This window comes from Arvicanthis niloticus, chromosome 18, assembly GCF_011762505.2.
Source record: "Arvicanthis niloticus isolate mArvNil1 chromosome 18, mArvNil1.pat.X, whole genome shotgun sequence".
In the NCBI taxonomy this organism is placed as follows: Eukaryota; Metazoa; Chordata; class Mammalia; order Rodentia; family Muridae; genus Arvicanthis; species Arvicanthis niloticus.
Genome location: NC_047675.1, coordinates 30,999,824 through 31,015,256, shown reverse-complemented (window position 1 = coordinate 31,015,256; position 15,433 = coordinate 30,999,824). Strand labels below are relative to the sequence as shown.

The window sequence follows — 15,433 nt, the reverse complement described above, 5'->3', positions numbered from 1 at the left end:
CTACAGTCCCCAAAGCATCCACTTCATTTAAAAATGGTCTGGTACTTGGAGAAGAGGAGACTGAGGATGGGGAGAAGATAGTGGAAGGAAGGAAGGAAGGAAGGAAGGAAGGAAGGAAGGGACTAATGGAGGGACAAACAGAGGGAAAAAGGAAGAAAGGAAGGAGCCTAGTCCAGTGAAGGGTTTAAGAAGATGGGGGTACTTTGGGGCTCACACATCCACACTGTTATGAGAGCTTTTATTGACTCTAATGAAAGTTTGCCCAGAATAATAAGGAATAACACACAGAGTGGTTTTCATACATGTCTGAAAGAGCAAATGCCGAGGTCAGAAATGCTTATGTTCTTGTTGGAACAAATGATCACAGATAAATGGACTTCATTACTTCAGAATTACCGCATCTGCTTTCAATATCAAAGAACTTTCCTGACACAGGATGCTACAGCTCTGCATGCTTGTCCTGAGATCCCTTTAGCTCCTGGATCTTCTGGGGCAGAGTCTTGGTCCAGAACTGCAGCCTTCTGGCCTTCAGGGCTCGGCCCACAGCAGGCTGGGTGTCCAGCTGCAGATACTGCTCATCTTGGTCCAACACAGGCCAGTGGAGTAGACCCTCACTGTTGGGGTTCCTGTGGATATGCCAGCCATCAAGGAAGAATGAGGGTCTCTCTGACCCAAAGCCTGATCCCTTATTTGGTGAAGGTACTGAATGAGCAGACCAAGGGCCTCAGGGGACAGATGGACTGGTGTAATGATATAGATGCAAGTGTCTACTCCATCTGAAGCAAGGGCTGCTGGCTAGTTTTGTGTCTCTCTCAGAGGTACAATCTAAAGAACATTACCACAGTAGTCTCTGTGGGATGAACAGTAACTGAAAGTTAGAAGGTGTCTGCATGAGTGTGCCCTGGGTTGAAGAGCATCATGTAATTAAGGACACATGCATACTAATGGAACACACCAACAATGGGGCCCTAGATGGAGACTTGACCATAACAAGGTTGAGAATGGGGTATATTCTCACCCATTTCTGGCAAAGTTGCCCCAGTACTTCATCATTCTCCTTTTTAACAGCTCCTCCTCCTCAGTGAGGTCAACTGTAGACAGAAGGAGAACAAGAGTCTAAGTGCTAGCCTCCTCATGCAGGTGCCAGCTCATGCTCTCCTACAGAAAGCACAGCCCCAGGGAGAACCCTAGACCTGGTTTATGCCGTCTTCCCTCCCACTCCGAATCCGTGACTGATCAAAAGCACAACTTGATGTTTCTCGGGTTCGTTACTACAGTGGTGTGCTCTCATTCCGTCTAGTGCAAGCCAACATAGGAAGGGTTTATATTCTAACTCTAGAATACTTTAGGGGGAGGAGCCTGGGGATTTATTTAAAGCTCAGATATGGAGAACAGTTATCCTGTCCATTCCCAGAGTCTCAATTTCTCCCTCAGGAATTCATCTGAAGCTCCATTCAGCTCTAGGAAAACATGAAAGACTCACAATTCATGCCAAACAAATGGGAGCCAAAGACAAACAGAATGTCATCACCATGGTCTGCCTTTACATGGGATGGCCTGACATGCTTGATGAAGCTGGAAAGATGCTGGAACTCATAGAAGTACACAGGAGCGTGGGAACCTGGAAGGGAGGACACATGTTGACATGACTTCCCATATTGAATTTATCTGTCTAACCTTTGGTGACAAGAAACCTTGCTCTACAGTTATCTGGAATCACAGTTGAGTGGTGAGATCCAGACTGGAGCATTAGATATGGGAAACCTTTGTTAGACAGAGACCCTGGCATTTCCAGCTGAGTGGATGACAAGACACTGAGGGTAACTAACATGTTTCCTCTTCTAGCTGGATAGGATGCCAGCCTTTACACTAGACATAAAGATTTAGTGGGGGAAATCTGCCTGCTATCAGAGACCCAACCAAGACATGGGCCCGGCCTGGACACTACAGAGTTTGCCTGGGTTCTACAGCTCTGAGCACTCCCTGTCCTTGCTCGTGTCTTACATGTACTCACGCTGGAAATGTGCCACTTGGAGAGCAGGGATCACAAACATGAAGTCCCCCAGCATCTCTCTGAACTGTGCTTGGAGAGTCTCTGGGTCCTCAGTGTCCCCCATGTACTCTTCCATTAGCAGGTCACTACATTCCGGAGGCAGCATCTATACCAGGAAGAATCAGGAAGAATGATGACAGGCAGGCAGCAGCCTCTAAGTAAGGAATGGGACCAGCAATAAAACAAGGTCTAGGTAGAAAAGTTGAAGCTTTGCATTGATTTCCCACAGAAACACACACACACACACACACACACACACACACACACACACACACACACACTTTATTTTTGGGTGTGTCATTTGGGGAAAATATATAGGCACATTCTCTATCAGGACAGGAGCCAAGGTCTCTCTCACCTTCTGTGCTGCTGTGCTCTTCAGAACAGCTGGCAGGGTCTCTCTGGTTATCTTCTCTATGATATGGCCAAGGCCCATGAACTGGGAGGCAGAGGATATTCTTAAGTATTGGATAGTTCGGAACTACATCAAGATATCTCTGAGTTCACACCACCCACCATTTAAGCTTATGTTCTCAGGACCTTAGAACTAGGTCTCACCTTAGGGATTCCCCAGCCACATTCATCTGTGTTGACACCAATGATGCTGGGGACAGGGTGAAAATCCTTAGAGGCCAACAGCTCCTGAGGATGCTTGGGTAGAAACTTTCCATCTACCACTCCAGGGATCATTTTGAAGACCTACACAGCATCGATGGTCAGTGCTGAAGATCAATCATATAAATGTTCTAATGCTCACGAATAACCACAGCAATTCCCTATATCCTAGCTCAACCCAGGGTTCTACACACACTCTAGGAAAAAACTTGACAACATAATTTTCTTTGTTTTTTTGCACAGTGCATGAAAGGACACCAAACCATAGAGATGATTCAGCACATTTGAATAGTAAGTAATGGTAATCCCACATCCTGTTCATCAGGTCCTCCAAGACACACAATTCTCCCAACCTGGTTAATAGCCAGGATCTCTTGTTTACTCTTTGCTCGCAGGCAGTGTATCAGGGCTTCTGAGTCTGGGGCCTCACATCCAGATAGGTTGGCTACTGTCTGTAAATGGAACAGACATGGTTAGTTCATCTCTCCTAGCAGGGAACAGAGTTTCTGTGATTCTAGTAGAAGTTATTACCCCTGAATACCACATCCTAGTGTTAGTTGTGTGTGAAAGGAGGAATGGAAGTTTTCACATTTTCTGTTGCTCAGAGGTGACAGCTGGGAAAGGACATTCTACCTGCATATTGTTTTGTTGTTACTGTGGTCTCTCTCTCTCTCTCTCTCTCTCTCTCTCTCTCTCTCTCTCTCTCTGTGTGTGTGTGTGTGTGTGTGTTACTCATGGGTGACAATAGGTATGCTGTAGGACATTTTGGCCATGAAGGTCAGAGAACAGTCTCAGCTGTTACTTGTCACCCTGTCCCTTGTTCACATTTGTCTACACCAGCTTAGCTGGCCTATGACCTTCCTGGGAGTCTTCTGTCTGTTTTTTATACTGCCATAGGAACACTGTGGTTTCTGACACTTATGGCCACCATAAGCTTTGTATGGGTTCAGAGGATGTAAACTTGGGACCTCACACTTGCACAGCAAATGTTTTTATCAGCTGGCCCTTTCCCTCAATCATGTGTTCTTGATAGATTTCTTTTTCTCAACTTAACATAATCCATGATCATCTGGAAAGAGGAACTTCAGCTGAAAACATTACCTCTACCAGATTGGTGCATAAAGTCTGGGCATTTTCCTGAGAAATGACAGGATGGAGAAGATTCCACCTCACTGTGGGCAGTGCCACATATGGGCAGATGTTCTCGGTTGTATAATAAAGCTAACTGAGGAAGCCACGGGTAACAAGCCAGTAAGCATGTTATTCCTTGGCCTCTGATTCAGTTCTGGCCTCCAGGTATATGCCTGAGTGTGTACTTCCAATCAAGACAGATTATAAGCTGTGAGCTGAAATAAAACTTTTCCTCCTTAGGTGCTTTTGGTAATGGTCTTTACCACAACGATAAGAAACAAATTGGGAAACCATGCATAAGTGTCTTTGCTAATGACAGAAGCCACTGGATAGAGATTTGCTATCATTTACTATGCTCAGCATACATAAAATTCACTTAACTGAACATCAGAGTACCAGAGGCATAGACTGAGGTAGCTTGTTTTCTTGAAAGCACTTACCTTGTAGACCACTTCAGGGGTGTCAGAGATGAGGCCAGGCAGCAGGGCCACTCCGCTCTGCATAATGGCTCCATGAAAGAGTCCTTGGGACATGGGGGACACAACATGGGAAGACACACTTGTGCCTCCTGCTGAGACTCCAAATATAGTGACCCTGTCACGGTTGCCTCCAAAGTAAGCAATATTTTTCTGCACCCAGCGTAGGGCAGCCACTTGGTCCAGGTATCCCCAATTGCCTCTGGCATGCTGGTCTCCAGTGCTAAGAAGTAGCAGGAAGAAGAATTGCATAGCTGCCCATGTACTACTTAGTCCCCATCACCCAGCCCAGTCCCAGGCTTACCTGAAGAAGCCAAGGATACCCAAGCGATACTGGATGGAGACAATCACTATTTCCTCATTGGCTGCCAGTGCGGATGCATCATTCATGGAAGCCGATCCTATGACCAGTGCCCCACCGTGGATCCATACCATCACCTGGAGTCAACAACTCAGATTCCAGGAGGCCCACACACACAGCCCAAGCTCATCTAGACTGCCCACTAGGTTATCAGCTGCTTTGTTTTGTGCAGGTCGACCTACAAACAGATCTCCTCAGGATCTCAGGAAGTGAGCCGCAGATGAGGTGCTTTAGGCCTGTGAGATGTTTTCATTCCCTCTTCCCCAACAGGAAATCTCAGCATGGATGAATGGCTCTGGTTCTAAATCAAAGTCATTGTTACTCTCAGACTCATCAAAGTAGACCAAAAAAGGAGTGTCTTCCTGAGTGGCTTTCCTGATTTCTAATCAGAATGAGCTTCAGATCCCACTGGCAGAGATAACTTGCTGCTACAAATTTGGGTGATGTCAATATTCAGCCCTTGTGCACCATCCTGAGTTGGTGTGCCAAATTGATAGAATTCCTGGTTTAATCTAATACCTAGACCCTCTTACCTCCCAGAGCCCTGGGACTCTGAGTTACACACACACACACACACACACACACACACACACACACATAAGCACCTCACCATGGGCTGACATGACCCTCTTGAACTCAGTAAGGTAAAACTACTAATCAGAGTCTACACTACAGTGGAGCTCAGGATTATTTTGTTCCTTCCCATCTCCACAGAAATAAAGGACCTGTTCCCAATGGCCATAGCCTGACACTCACAGGGAGGTTTGAGCCCTCGTGGGCATGGGCTGGTGTGTAGATGTTGAGATACAGGCAGTCCTCAGACATAGGGATGGAACTCATGGTCATCTTCATCTCCTTCATAACCTCTAAATTCATCATATCAGTCTGCAGACACCTAGTGAAAGTGAAAGGCAGGAATTTCTAGGTATGTGGTGGTCAAATCTATATCTTAGTCTGAATTTTCTCTTAGGTACCCACAGCTGCTGCTTTCCACAATGGCCTGCTAACATGATTCTTCTCTAAAGTCCCTACCACAGTAAAGGCCAACAGTCCTGTGCAAATGGAAACAGAGACAAATTTTTTCATGGAGGCCTCGCCATACATAGTAATATTCTGGGGGGTCTACTTTATGGAGACTTCTGACAGCTTCACTGAAAATTATATGCTTTCTGTTCCAACATTCAATCCTTCGGTATATAAAATTTAAATCCTGGCGTGGTGGTTTGATTTGATTGTTGACTTGACACACTGTAGAATTGCCTGGGAAAAGAATCTTTCTAAGAGATTGTCTTGATCCTGTTTGTGGATCAGCATGCCAGTAGAAAATTATCTTGATAATGTTCTTTGCAATAGGAATACTTGCCCATGGTAGGAGGCACCATTCCCTAAGAAGGGGCTGCTGAATTGTATAAGAATGGAGAAGGTAACTGAAGGTTAACAGGCATGCCTGTGACCTTTAAACTCTGTTCTTCATTATGGATGTGATGCAATCAGCTTTCTTAAATTTCTGCCTCTGTGATTTCCCACCTATGGTTGATTATATGCTTGAACTGTCACCCATAATAAAATATGTCTTTACTAATTTGCTATCTAAGGATAAGTTATCACAGCAATGGAAATAAAACAAAGATACTTGGGTATTAAGATACTGTGCTCACATAGTAACTATAGGAATGAATGGACAATACCATTCCATAGGGTAGTGAGACATTCTCCAGTTCCCTTGCAAGTACCAATAAGGTACCTCCTTGTTCCACATAGTCTCCAGTTGGAAGCATGTGTACTTTTCCTTAGTCAGTGACACAGGGACAATGAATGATCACAGGGACAGTGAAGAATGAGTGCAGTCTCTGCTCCTTACTGAAGTACCTTCAACTAACTCCCTACAAGTGCCAAGCTCTGACCCAGCAGGCTAGCACCATTTTTCTACTGTAATGCTTAGTACATTTGTCAGAAACAAGCATTGAAGATGCCCCTCAGCACAGGCAGAAAGAGCTGAGGTGGAGGAAGCACTACAGTGTGGCCTAGAGCACAGGCCTGAAGGCCCCTGGGTCCCAGAACTTACATGGCCGGCTCTGAGGTCCCATCCCTTACACCACGCCACGGCTCAGGGGCCTCGGGAGGTGCAAAGCGCAGTGGTCCTACAGGAGGCTTGGCAAAGGGAATTCCCAGGAAGGTGTGGACACCAGATTTAGTGTCCTTCACGTGAACAAAGCTGCCTCTCACCTGGCCCGTGTGTGTGTTCCTGATGGGGCTGGCTGTGTCCTGGCCTGTAAGTAGAGAGATACCATCAGCTGTCACCACATTTGGGAATTTCTACCTCGTCATCACTATGATACATGGGGGAGATAAGCTGGGTTCTCTCAGTTCTGCAGTAGGATGTGGAAATGAGGGCTTCTGGATCACCTAGGGACAGATACCTTGTCCACTGACCCTCTTGCAAACTGACAGGGCTCTTCCATATTCAACAAAGTGACAGGCTCAGAGCCACTCAGCATTATGAAAGAATTATCATTACTATCCATGTTCAGTAGCATTTCTAGGTACAACCACACACAGAGGAGGGACATGTCCTGCTTGTTCTTCTGTCTCTGTTGCCTTCTCAGTATGTGTTAACCTCAGACATCTGTGACTCTCTGTGTACCATGGTGAGACATTAAAAAGCACACAATCCCCATGCTGTCATCTGTCATTTTCCACCAGCTCAATTTCTCCCTCTCTTCCATCCCACAAGCTCAGCCTCTGATTTTACAGATCTGGGGCAGCTCTGACCCACGTCCCTTCTGCTCACTAAGATAGTCTCACCATGCACATGCTGGAGAAGCAGGAGCCCATAGACCACAACATACAGCCAACCAGGAAGTCTAGCCAAAGGCATGGTTGAATGTCAGGTCTAAGCCTGTGCTGCTGCAAGATGAGAGTCTCACAGCAGGAAACAGAACAGATCAGCCTGGCTCAGGCAGGAATTTGTACCTTTTGGGGTGTAGGTGTAGACATTTGATTGGATGGTGCAAAGTTCTTATTGCAGAACTGATAAGGCAGAAGCCACAGAAAGCCAATAGCCAGCAGGCAGGGCAAAGCCACTTCTGCAGTTTCTGCTCCTTCCCTGGCCTTCTGGACAGATGCAGCATGGCATCTGAAGTCCTTCTGGAATCCCAGGATCCCTGACCTCCAATATGGAGTCATCATCATCCCTGGCTCTTTTACTCACCAACCCAATGTGGTGCTGGTGTGAAATCACGGAGCAGAAAGCTGTAACAGGAGAAGCCCTGGGGCTCAGTCAACCAGTACACAGTCATGATAGCAACTTAAAGAGAAGAAAAAGGGCAGGAGAGAGTCCACCCTGGAGGCCCATGTCCCTTATGGTGACCTTAGGATCACAGATACACGTCTCCTGTTAGGTCATGGTAGCTTTATTTAAAGACACTGAAGTTCTAACACTTCTGCCTCCATCTGCATAATGTGGGTACTCACAGCCCCAGATCCTGTTTAGATCAACCTCACAGTCATTTGTCCATCGACAAACATTTTAACGTTTCCCACCATTTACTTATGTATTGTGCACATGCACGTTCAATCACGTACATGCAGAAGTCAGAAGACAATTTGTAGGAGTCAGTTCTATCTATCCACAATATGGTTCAGGGACCAAACACAGGTTGTTAGGCTTGGCAGCAAACTCCTAACTGGCTAAGCCCCTTGCCAACCTCCCTCCTCTGCCACCTGACTTTAATGGGGTTCAGTTTGCATATCCAGAATAGAAGTTTCTAATCAAAAGTCCTAGCAAGCTATATCAAAGAATATACAACCATGAGTTTACAACTAGCCACACCTGATTTCCTGGAAGAAGTGGTGTAGGGATCAACATAAGGTAGTCCTTTGTATCTAAGATTGGATTTGGTGCTGTGGTTTCATTCTCAGATGATATACAATCCCATAGGCCTGCACTGCGGGATTTCTTTACAGCCCTGCTTTCTCCTGTCTCCTTGATACAGTGTTGTGTCTCCAACACATGCTTGTCCAATCTGTGGTCCCATCCCTTCCTGGTGGACATTTTACTTTTTGTATTTGGATCCAAGGAACTTTTAGGCTGTGGGGACTGAAAGGTCTCCAACTCCTCCAATCTCTGGGTCAAGCAACCAATATCTTTATGTTTCCTGAACATTCTGGTGCTTTTTCCTAACTCCCGACTCTTCTGTAGCTCAGCTGCAGGAAAGTTTCCATACCCTCTGCGGAAAACATTTACCATCATTCAGAAACCAGAGACATGGTAAGAATGTGGACTGGAGAAAGCACAGGTTCTCTTCTGTTGAGACAGACAGACAGACATTAAAACAGGGGTCTAAAAGCATAGGCTCAATATTCATGGAAATGCCTGCATTGAGTGTTATATATTCAGTGTTGGCAAAGGCATGAAACACCCCAATACACGATTGGAGGAGATTCAAAATGGTGTGGTTTCTTTGAAAGACAGGATGGCATTTTTCTTCAAAAATTAAGCACACCCTTGTCCTATTATTGACAAATTCTGCTTTCAGGGCTTTAGCACAAGAAAATTAAATTAATAATCACAAAAAACAGCAAATAAACAACAACAGTAAAAAAAATTTACAAAAAGTTGGTAAGAGTGTAGCAGCCTTAACAACAGGAACAAAACAATGGAAACCACTCTGAAGCCCATCAGCTTGGTTGTGGATACATATATATTCATGTATGACTGATGCCCTTAGTCAAAGATGGCACTTGAACCTCCAAGATTATTAATTAATCTATTAGTAACAGAATGAGTCACCAATGATTTCTTTTCCATGATAGAATAGCCAGGGCCCTGATGCTTCTAAATCATAGACCATTTTCTAGCTATTCCGTCAGAAAGCAGTCAAGAGATTGCCAGGAACAGAGATCAAAGAGTGATTGACATGAATGAACAGAAGGAACCTTTTTCCAGTGAAAGAAACAATCTCATGCCTGAAGTGAAGTTGGTTGACTAGTTCATATTCTTTGTGAGTTAACCAGGCTATGTACAAACATTCAACAATTAAGTTTTTCAACAACAATATAGTTACTCAAAATCTAAAAACCTCTTTGCCAATGTCCAATTCATTGGCAGAAATGCCATGGAATCCTCAGTGATGTGTGCAGTGGGAGTTGAATGATGCATTCAGGCCTAGTGGAAGTACCAGGCATAAGCCCTCCTGCAGGCAAGAAGAGTTCTTCCCTCTGTGAACCCAACTGAAGCCTGTTGTTAACACACACACACACACACACACACACACACACACACCTCTCTCTCTCTCTCTCTCTCTCTCTCTCTCTATCTCTCTCTCTCTCTCTCTCTCTCTCTCTCTCTCTCTCTCTCTCTCTCTCTCTCTGTGTGTGTGTGTGTGTGTGTGTGTGTGTGTGTGTGTGTGATTTCTACCAGCTCCCACCTCCAGGCACTCCCTGCCCCCAAGGCACCACTTTCTGACACTGCAGAAGTTGACATACTTGATGAGTTGCAACAAGAAAAGTTAAAAGCCCTACATTGGCCTGGTGACTCTTCTGTTGCTGCCCTCCCCGATCTGACCATGTGAATCAGCATCTTGGGTGCCACATTTGTGAATGATGCCAAGGCCACTAAAGAGAAATTTTCAACATCTCTCTGAGCCCAAATGCTCACCCTGTCTCCTGTGACTTGCTGCCTCAATCAAAGGCTTACCACACAGCACCTTTGTCCATACTGAAGGCACCAGCCACTGACGCCTGACAGTTACTGTAACAGACAACAAATACTGAAATGGTCGTACTTAGAGCCTGGCTATGCCCACAAAGCTTTATCTTCTAAGAAAATCAATGAAATGTTGTGTGATCAGGTAAAATGTCCTTCTGGCTGTTAGCTAAAAGGCCATACTCTAGAACAGGAGCCATTGGCAGAGCTCAAATTAGGTGAACACATTTCTTCTTTTTCTGCTTTTCATTTTAGTTTTTGAGTCAGAATATTATCTGTAGTCCAGTCTGGCCTGCTATCTCAGCTTCTTGGGTTCTGGGTTTACAGATGTGACACAAAGCATTCAGCTAATGCATCTGCTCTAAGTAATCCTGGGCATCCTTTACAAGGCTCTGTCAATTGGATGTTCCCAAGTATGTTGCAGAATAGGGTGAGATGAGGGAGGGGAAAGGATGCAACTTCATCCTTCTTACAATTGTCACTGATTCTAAGCCCAGGAATCCAAACAAAGAATGTCCTAAACAGTAGCCATGAGTGAGTCGGGCAGATCTTGCTACATGGAGAACCCTGGTGACCTTCCAGAGTCTGGTGACCCACAGCAGGGCTCACAGGTAAGGTGAGTTCAGTGGATTGGACTGGGAAGGCTTAGGAAGAGGTCAACGAAGTTTACACTATCAGATTGGAGAGGCCCAGGAAGAGGTGTGGGCGGGGATCATCAAGTGTAGCACACACTCTGGGCATAAAGCCATTCTGGCTCAACTTCTGATAAGAGCTTGAAAGTTGCTGACAGGCTCAGAGCACACATGCCATTTGCACTGAAATCCAACCTGCCTTTCCCCAGGTTATGTGCATGACAAAGTGAACCCAGGGACTGTTAATGTCAACTGAGGCACGGTGGGTGCACCAGGAACTTCTGTATACCCTAATAACTTGGTACAGTGCCCTGTTGAAGGATGCCAATCTGGTCTATCCTAGGGCTTGGCACACTCAGAGATACTTTGACAACCTGAATATATTATATTATTATCCAAAAGTCCTGTAGCAGCTACAGCTACAAAAACACTAAAGGAAAAGATCCATCTGATCCTTTATCCTCTGACTTGCAGGTCCAGCATAACTCAGATCCCCTCACTCTGGGCTGGCTCCTCAGTATGGGTGACCTCCTCTGGTAGTCTTTGCTTGGCAGATGGCTACTCTGTGTCTTTGGTTGTGTATTTTGGTCTATGTACTTTGATTGTGGCATTTGGAGTCAGTTATCTCTTTCCACAAGGTGGGTTCTTGGGGTTGCACTCTGAACACCAGTTTGGAAGCAAGCACCCTTACTTGCCAAGTCATTTCACAAGCCCTGGTGAGGGAATTTGGAGACACACATTTCTAACAAGTTCTTCTGACGTCTCTGTGAGTTACTACCTCTCTGTAGTCTCAGCCCCTGAGTCTGCAGACCTTACCAGTTTTAACTAAGGTTCCCTATGTCTCCCTTAAGAGTCTTGCTCATGCATGAGGGGAGGGAGAGGCAGGAGTCCATAGGCTACAGCATTTAACCAGTTAGGAGGTAGTCCAGTGTTATGATAGACCTGTAGGCCCAAGTCTGTTTCCAGTGTGTCATTGACAGGAAACAGAATATTGGGACCTTTCTCAGGCAGGAAGTTGGATCCCACATGGAGTAGGTGGGAAGTTTGCCGGGCCAGGGCAAAGTCATAGAACTTGAACTCACTAGGCAAAGGTTACAAGAGCCAGAAGGCAACAGATGGGGCCAAGGCATGTCTGCCATTCATGCTTCACCTTTAGCCCCATGTAGAAGGCACAGCAAGACTCCTAAGGTCCTTCTAGGATACTGGCAATCCTCTCTTCAAACCTAGAATCAGTGTTCACAGTCCTTTCAGTAACAAGCCCAGGGCAAGTGTTGGTATGGACAGGAGACTGCAGAAAGCTGTCACTGAAAATATCAGGCGGTCTCCTCTAAGTAGATATATGTGGAGGATATCACAGGAGGAGAATTGGATGTTACTCTGAGACATGTGACATGGATAAAATGAATGTGCCAAGCACCCTGAAAACCACTCTCTGCTTTCAAGACTTAGTTTCCTGAGTCTACATTTGGAGACCCCATCCCAGGCATGATTTCACATCTACATCTGCCTCCCTGTAATAACATAGCTGTCTCATTGAAATGCACTGCAAACCTGGCTCCTCTGAAGAACTTATCCCCTACCCTGTCCATCTCCCTCCTGCATTACTCTCATGGCCAGCTCCTATGGAGAGTAGAAGTCCATAGTCCTTTACCTACTCAACAAGTTTAATAGGGGACACTATGGTTCCAGTGTCTGGGACTAGCTAAGCTCTCAGAGCCTATATAAGTCTGTAGTTAGACACTTCAGAATAACAAAGAACCCTGGCAGGATACATTTAAGGATCCTGGGTCAGGAGAAGCTTCCAACTAGCCCAGCCTGAGTTTCTGGAGGATGTGCAGGCACCAGTATCAGACAGTCTGTAGTACAATCTGAGGATTTGTCTTGCTTCCATTGTTCCAGTCCCCAGAAGTCTTGAGTACCCATACCCTGGCACTAAAGACGGTCCTCCTTGGTGGTTTTGTTTCTTTTAGAAAGGCACAGCCATGGCTGCTCTTGCCTCCTCTAAACATCAGGGTCTGCTGCTCTTTCACTGTAGCTTCTCCAGTACACTTGTCTTAGTTTGGGGTTTATTGCTGTGAAGAGACACCATGACCATGGCAACTCTTGTAAAGGACAACATTTAATTGGGGCTGGTTTACGGTTTCAGAGGTTTAGTCCATTATTGTTCATGGAGGGAAATATGGCAGCATGCTGGCAGACATGGTGCCAGAAAAGGAGCTGAGAGTTCTCCATCTTGATTTGCAGGCAACAAAGAGAGACTGTGTGCCACAATGGGCATAGCTTGAGCATAGGAAACTTCTAAGCCTGCCCTCACAGTGACACACTTCCTCCAACAAGGCCTTATCTCCTAATAGTGTCACAGTCTATGGGCCAAGCGTTCAAACACATGAGTCTATGGGGACCATTCTTATTCAAATCACCACAGCACTCTTGTCTAGTTTGTGGTCACAGCCCTTCATGGTAGATGTTCTTTCTAGTCTAAATTATTATGTGATCAGGGAATTCATGAGCTGTGGGCTGGGAAATACCCCATTGCTTCAATCTCTAGCTAAAGAAACTAGCTCCTTCATTTTCTGCATATCCTGGTGCTTTTTTCAAGGCTAGACTCTGGCATCACATCTAGTGGAAATGTATTTGCCACTTATTGAACATCACTCAAAGGAGTTTACTGGTGATTTTCCAAGATAAAATGTTTCTTGGTGCACTTCTGTGAGTGTGGGGTTGTTGTAAAATTTTCATATACATATATACTCAGTCGACACCAAGAAACCAAATGGTTCTTCTGCAGCTCCAGTCACTCTCAACCACTTGAACGCTAATGAGTGTGCCCAGACAGGATTGTCATTTCTTAAAAATAAGAAACAACTATGGAACAGAAATGGATGAATCAACTTGAATGTCAATCATTAGTGACATTTATTTAACAGATATAATAAAATCTGGAGATATTTTTAGTTGTTGGCAACTCTATTACCTCATTCAGGACCTTTAGGTGCTTGTTCCAGAAGTGTTTCTGTGCCTCATATTTATATATTAAAGCCTGTGGTGGTTTGAATAAGCTTGACCAATGGGAAGTGTTACCATTAGGAGGTGTGGCCTTCTTAAAGTAGGTGTTGAAAGAAGTGTGGGCGGGCTTTGAGGTCCTATGCTTTGAGTCCTATTCAGAAAACCATGACCTGTGCCTGTATGCTCTGTACTTTTCCTCTGGCATTTTTTTTTTTTTTTTTTTTTTTTTTTTTACAGGCACGAGCCTTTATTGGGGGAGGGGTCATCAATCCTTCTTGGCCGCCGCCTTCCTCATGGCTGCCAACACCTCATGGTTGCTCAGCTCCTCTCGCTTTCTCTTGGCACGGATGTGCGTGCCCACCCTCTTCTTGATGAACTTGAGCGCGTGCTTGTCCTTGGACACTTTGAGCAACTCCATGGCACCGCGCTCGTAGGGCGCGAAGCCGCACACCTCCCGGATCATGTCCCGCACGAACTTGGTGTGCTTGGTGAGGCGCCCGCGGCCGGCTGTGTCTCGGCTTGCTGACGTTCTTCGTCACTTTGTGGCCCTTGTTGAGGCCCAGGCCATAGGGTAACGCAGGGCCATAGCTGCTGCTCTCCGATGGCGGCCAGAACAGGAAGCTTCCTCTGGCAGTTTAAAGGACAGGTTTTATGTTAAGGTCTATGATCCCTTTGCCATTGAGTTTTGTACAAAGGTTAGAGATAGAAATCCAGCATCATTACTCTGTGTATTGATTGATATCCAGGTTTCCTAGTATAACTTGTAGAAGATGCTGCCCTTCAGCTATGTTTTTGGTATCTTTGTGAAGACAATCAGATGGCTATAGGCTTATATCTGGCTCCCACATTCTATCCCATTAGCCTGTGTCTGTTTTGGGCCTTAGTACACTGCTAAGACTACTATGGTTCTGTAATAAAACTTAAAACTCAGTGTGGTGATACCTCCAACCATGTTCTTTTTATTCAAGAATTATTGGCTATCCTTTTGTTTCATGAAAATTTTAAGGTTGCTTTTTCTCTATATGTGGAGGAAAGATCTTGCAAGTTCTTTATTGTGCATTGGATCTGTAGATTGTTTTCACATTATGTATTTCACTCTTGACTTCTTGAATGATGTTTTGATTCAATAGCATGTTGTTTAATCTTATGAGATTATATATGTTCCATTGTTTCTCTTGCTTTTTTTTTCAGTTTTTTTTTTCCATTGCAATCAAATAAACAGAATTGATTTCTGTTTCATTGAACTTGTAGTTCTTAAATTTCGCTTTTTGTCCTAATATACGCACTACTTTATAGAAAATGCCGGGCGCTGCTGAGAAGAATGTGTATTCTGAAATGTTTGGATGAAATATTCTGTAGGTGTATGATGAACCCGTTATATCTGGATATCATTTAATTCTAGTGTTTCTCTGGTGTCATGTGGTACTTCTTATGTACCAGTCCCCTCCTCAT

At 45.0% G+C, this 15,433-nt stretch overlaps 1 protein-coding gene and 1 pseudogene across 1 annotated transcript; both read right to left on the bottom strand.

The window, feature by feature from the left end:
* Positions 1-221: 221 nt before the first annotated feature.
* Positions 222-7,594, bottom strand: LOC117722907 (pyrethroid hydrolase Ces2a). Its single transcript, XM_034522180.2, has 12 exons — positions 7,442-7,594; positions 6,702-6,906; positions 5,393-5,531; positions 4,580-4,713; positions 4,240-4,498; positions 3,022-3,120; positions 2,612-2,752; positions 2,412-2,492; positions 2,015-2,159; positions 1,484-1,621; positions 1,019-1,091; positions 222-626 (listed from the first exon to the last, which is right to left on the bottom strand). Exons 1-12 carry the CDS (start codon positions 7,512-7,514, stop codon positions 440-442), a joined length of 1,674 nt encoding a protein of 557 aa, XP_034378071.1. The 5' UTR covers positions 7,515-7,594; the 3' UTR covers positions 222-439.
* Positions 7,595-14,245: 6,651 nt separating this feature from the next.
* On the bottom strand, positions 14,246-14,597 carry LOC117723334 (large ribosomal subunit protein eL36 pseudogene; annotated as a pseudogene).
* Positions 14,598-15,433: the final 836 nt, after the last annotated feature.

Coding starts and splice junctions, on each gene's coding strand:
- LOC117722907 (XM_034522180.2), bottom strand. CDS start 7,514: ATGCCTTTGGCTAGACTTCCTGGTTGGCTGTATGTTGTGGTCTATGGG. Junction 4,499..4,579: donor GGTATCCTTGGCTTCTTCAG/GTAAGCCTGGGA, acceptor GCTACTTCTTAG/CACTGGAGACCAGCATGCCA. Junction 3,121..4,239: donor CCCCTGAAGTGGTCTACAAG/GTAAGTGCTTTC, acceptor TTCCATTTACAG/ACAGTAGCCAACCTATCTGG.